The following is a 2,500-nucleotide window of genomic DNA, read 5'->3' on the forward strand; positions in this document are numbered from 1 at the left end:
TGTTTTCTTATTTAATGAACCGTGTCTTGTAGCTATTTATTATATTGTAATTGTTAACTATCCTCAGGTTTATAAAACAAATGAAAAAACCAACTCTGTAACTGCAATCACCTTTAAAAAACTGCATCTTCTTATTAGTGTTTTATGTTTAATTTTTAAAGGGCAAAACATAAATCATATAAAAATAAAAATTTCAACCAAAACTGAAAGGGAAAAAACAGAAAGAAAGTGGATAGAGATTGATTAAGACACAATGGTGGTAATTACATTCACTTTGTTTAGTCTATTGAAAATACTTTTAAAAACAAAATCATAGTAAAAAAATATCATTATATCACATATCACAAAAATAGTGGAATAAAAGTGAACAAAATAAAATCCAAAAACAATAGTAATAATCAAGAGTTCCATGATAACAAATCAGAGTTCAATTTTACAAATGGACAAACCGATTGTTGTCATAACCTTGACCATTTCTCGATTGTTTTTGTGAACATTTTTTAGAATAGAAAGAGAAACAGTAAAAAAGAAAAGTGACATGGAAAGGAGAGAAAATGAAGACTTCATGTTATTGTAGACATATTATACAAATGCACAAACCATTTTTTAGAATTGTAGTAAAGTATAAAAGTGGTTTATGGAACTGCTTGAAAATGGTTTATGTACATATGAAAAAGTAAAATGTGTAATGCTTTTTAGTATGGGAATAATGGCTACCAATTAATATGTAAATGCTTGAAAGTGATTTAGGTATATGCAAAATATACCAAACGGATCAAGAAGAAACATAGAGCAAAGAGATTGAGGGCATGCTAGATGGGATAAAAGTCCAGAAAGATCAAATAAGGGGTATGAGTGCCCTCAGATTGTTCTTTCTCAGTCTGAGGAGAAAAGGATTCAACGGCCATGGAAGAGGGGAGTAATAGTGAAACTGCTAGGAAGAAGGATAGGGTACAAAGCTTTGGAGGTGCGGCTTAAACAAATGTAGGTTAGGAAAGGCATCATCAGTATTATAGATCTTAGCAATGACTATTATCTTGTGGCTTTCACACATGAGGGTGACAAGAATGCGGCGCTTGCTGAAGGACCATGGTTTATATACGACAATTATTTAACTGTGAAAGAATGGTCTCCAGATATTCACCTGGAGAGTGCAATAATAAAAGAGGTGGCAGTTTGGATCAGAATCTCAGGCTTGCCTATTGAATATTATGATTCAAAGGTCTTGCATGTTATTGGAGATCTTGTAGGAAGAACAATCAAAGTGGACAAGAATACGTTGCAGAGAGAACGAGGAAAATATGCGAGGATATATATCGAAGTTAATGTGTCACAACCTTTGCTTACTATGTTTTCTATCAAGGGGAGCATGTACAAAATTGAATATGAAGGACTTCATATGTTATGTCTTAGCTGTGGCAGATTTGGTCATTACAGATATGGATGTCCGGAAAAACGTATAGAGCTGGTTAAGGTGAATAATCAGGTCACGTTAGAAGGAAAAGATGGGCAAGCCATGCCGATGGTTGAAGCGGGAAGAAACAACAAGCAGGATGGTCCGTGGCAAGTGGTTCAAAAACAACGGCGTGGAAAAAAGATTCTGGACACCAAGAAGAAGCAAATTCCACATAATGCTGGGAGTGGAAAATTTGGTTCCCGATTTTCAGCGCTGAACGGGGAGGAAGGAGAAACGAGCGGGACAAAAAAGGATAGTAATTATGGGCATGCAAATTTCGTGGAAAAAAATAATGACGTTATGATTGGAAAAAAAAATAATGATGAACAAGGGTAATAATGAGGTCAGCAAGGAGAGAGAAGGGCAGGGGGACAAGAATATTAAGGAGGGTGCTTTTTTGTCGGAAAAAGACAATAGTGATATTCATAAGGAGACAAATATGGTAACAGTTATAGAGGAAATGGTAACACCTGGCGGCAAAGGAGTGGTTCAGCGGAAAAGTTCCATGCACGGAAAAAAGAATAAGAAACAAGTGGATAACAAGGGACGAGACAAAAATCAAAGCAGTTTGGCAGCACGTGGGAGAACTATATTAACAGACAAAAATAATGAAGCTATGAAGAGGGCCATAGAAGGTGTTTTTGATAAAGAAAAGAACCTGAACTTTCTAGAGGAAAACAATATTAGCCTGAATAAAAGTATGGCTAATTTTGATTTGGAAAAGCAGTTTAATCAAATTCATGTTGATGTATCCAATAATAGGGATAAAAGAAGAGACTTTTCTTTTCCTAATTCCTTTGTGACACGACCTCTAGATGAAAAAGCAATGCTGACAGTTGTTAATGACTCTAGTAATGGAGGAAGTCAATCAATTGTACGAGATGAGTGCATATTTGATAAGATGACTTGCAAGGAAAAGAGGTTGGTAATGATGAAGAGGTGGTTGTAGAGACACCTGAGATGTGCTGAGATGCTTGTTTTAGATGCTTGTTCAATCCCGTGTTTATTATGAATTCACAAATAAACATTATAACCTGGAATTGT

The 2,500-nt window shown here is 35.2% G+C and overlaps 1 protein-coding gene across 1 annotated transcript; it reads left to right on the forward strand.

The window, feature by feature from the left end:
- The first annotated feature begins 906 nt into the window (after window positions 1-906).
- LOC131638293 (uncharacterized protein At4g02000-like) lies at window positions 907-1,792 on the forward strand. The gene is made up of 2 exons (XM_058908846.1): window positions 907-951; window positions 1,058-1,792. Exons 1-2 carry the CDS (start codon window positions 907-909, stop codon window positions 1,790-1,792), a joined length of 780 nt encoding a protein of 259 aa, XP_058764829.1.
- Window positions 1,793-2,500: the final 708 nt, after the last annotated feature.

The sequence above is a fragment of the Vicia villosa genome, unplaced genomic scaffold (assembly GCF_029867415.1).
Source record: "Vicia villosa cultivar HV-30 ecotype Madison, WI unplaced genomic scaffold, Vvil1.0 ctg.002256F_1_1, whole genome shotgun sequence".
Lineage (NCBI taxonomy): Eukaryota > Viridiplantae > Streptophyta > Magnoliopsida > Fabales > Fabaceae > Vicia > Vicia villosa.